At 34.2% G+C, this 2,157-nt stretch overlaps 1 protein-coding gene across 1 annotated transcript; it reads right to left on the reverse strand.

The window, feature by feature from the left end:
* Positions 1 to 225: 225 nt before the first annotated feature.
* LOC131655307 (cyclin-D3-2-like) lies at positions 226 to 1,819 on the reverse strand. The gene is made up of 4 exons (XM_058925195.1): positions 1,140 to 1,819; positions 847 to 1,051; positions 635 to 765; positions 226 to 552 (listed from the first exon to the last, which is right to left on the reverse strand). The coding sequence occupies exons 1-4, from the start codon at positions 1,596 to 1,598 to the stop codon at positions 310 to 312; spliced, it is 1,038 nt and encodes a 345-aa protein (XP_058781178.1). The 5' UTR covers positions 1,599 to 1,819; the 3' UTR covers positions 226 to 309.
* Positions 1,820 to 2,157: the final 338 nt, after the last annotated feature.

The following is a 2,157-nucleotide window of genomic DNA, read 5'->3' on the forward strand; positions in this document are numbered from 1 at the left end:
CACTCATTATTAATATAATCTTTTTTTTATCTTTATATAGTTAATTATTATTTTATTATTACACCTAAATTAGTCCCTCATAAAATGCCAACAATCTCATTCTCTGTTATCATCCTATAGGCCCATCTCATGTTCATCATTAACGACTCATCACTGAGAAGACTCAACAGGCATACTCAGCATTTTAACTTCTCCCTCAAAAAAAAAAAAAAAACACAGTAGCACTTCATAATAAAAAAGACTATTTTTCTTTTTTTTTTTCTTTGCATTATGAAATCAGAAAGTTGAAATTAATTAACTATGAATAGTTTAATTGAAACTGTTCTTAATTTTGATCCTCTTTGACAAAGGCTCTGGTGAAGATGATACTGAAACTGTTGCTGCTGTAACCCATGAATCATTGGAATTTTCACAGCTAAATGACACATCCATTACACCATTTGGACTACTTGGAATTGACCCAAACTTTCGTTTATTGAATTGATTCCCATTCTCTTCTCCATATTCAAACCAATGTTTCATCATCAGCTTCCCACATTCATCCACTTTTTCCTATAACCATTTCACATTAATTAGTATAAATAAAACACCAACAATAATAATAACATAGACAAAAACAACATAAAACACTTACTTTGTTGATTCCAACAATACTAAGAAGCTGGTTTTTGTATTCATCTCCTAAACTAGCCTCAACACTGTCGAAAACATGAATCATTGTAGCAGTTGCCAAAACAGAAGGTAGATAACTCATGAACTTTGAATCTGCAATCATGTGAAAAATCATGAGAAACAGAAGATAAGATAAAATAGATAAAACATAATAAAGAGAGAGTTAAAACTCACCTGATCTAATGACAGAGAGAACAACATCTTCACATCTATGAAGAAACTCCCAACAAAGACAATCTTTCAATCCAAGTCTTCTTATCATATAATCAATAAAAGAAAGAGGTGTTGCAGGATTCATCTTCCACCCAAGTGTTGAAAGAACCAAAATCTCCATCTTTTTTATCGTCTTTGCTTCAAACAAGTATCTACTTTCCTCAACCTATAAACACAATTGAAAACTACAAAAATCAGAAACATGTTTTGTTTTGTGTTTTTTTGTTGAAAACAAGAGTTAAGATGAAACATACTTGAAGATCTAGTAAAAGAGGAACTTGGGTTTCTTCAACTTTAGCAGCAAGAGAGAGACAAGCAACAGCAGAAAGCTGAGTCATCCATGGCTTCTCATTCTGAAACCGGAAGCTAAACAGAAACCTATCGAGGTAGTTGACAGCAAGAACAGCGGTGAGAGGTGAGAACGAGTAATGAGAACTCACTTTCAGAATCCAGTCAATGGATTCTCTACGGGCACTTTCCAACACAGGGTTGGTTTGGAGGAAGATATGAAGAGGGTTTTGTTGTTCTTTGGAGAGAAGTGATTTGAGTTCTTCATCGTCCCAAAACATGTCGGTTTCTAGGAACGAAGATTGAGTAGAGTTTGTTATTGTGTTGTTTAAGGAAACATTATCGTACTCGTGTTCTAACTCATCTTGTTCCTCCCAATGTTCTTCGGAGCAGTACAAGGTATCCATGAGGAAAGTGTGAGACATGTTGTGTTAGATGTAAATGAGATCTTTAGTTCAATTGAGATGCTTCCATGGAAGGAAGCATGTTGTTTATCCTTATTGAGACAAATTGGAAATGGTATAGATGAGATTGGGAGGAGGGAGGGAGTGAGTGGGAACAAAAACAAGAGAGTGTTGTTTTATTTGTTGGTGAGTTTCCAAAAGAGAAACTAGTGTGTTTTATTGGGAGAGTGTTGTGTTAGATAGCCTCCCTAGAGGTGAATGAATCATGGGCCATGGGTCTTATTTACTCGACACGTGACTAATGTACCCTATAATTTATGGATCTCTCATCCATCTTTGGATTAGGATTTCTTGCAACAACATGTGGATACTCTTATCGATCTGGATCGTTCGATTTTAATTTAACGGTCGAGAATGTTTTAAGTAAAAAAATATTGTTTTGACTATAACTTTATAAGTGATCTGGTCTACCATTTGTGATTGAGATTAAAAATTATGTGTAATTGTGAATTGATTACTACATCAAATCATTTTACATAGATATCAGATAATAAGTTATGACGCTACTCTCTTTTGAACA

The sequence above is a fragment of the Vicia villosa genome, linkage group LG3 (genome assembly GCF_029867415.1).
Source record: "Vicia villosa cultivar HV-30 ecotype Madison, WI linkage group LG3, Vvil1.0, whole genome shotgun sequence".
Classification (NCBI taxonomy): domain Eukaryota; kingdom Viridiplantae; phylum Streptophyta; class Magnoliopsida; order Fabales; family Fabaceae; genus Vicia; species Vicia villosa.

Coding starts and splice junctions, on each gene's coding strand:
- LOC131655307 (XM_058925195.1), bottom strand. CDS start 1,598: ATGTCTCACACTTTCCTCATGGATACCTTGTACTGCTCCGAAGAACAT. Junction 766..846: donor TCTCTCTGTCATTAGATCAG/GTGAGTTTTAAC, acceptor ACATGATTGCAG/ATTCAAAGTTCATGAGTTAT. Junction 553..634: donor GTATTGTTGGAATCAACAAA/GTAAGTGTTTTA, acceptor AAATGGTTATAG/GAAAAAGTGGATGAATGTGG.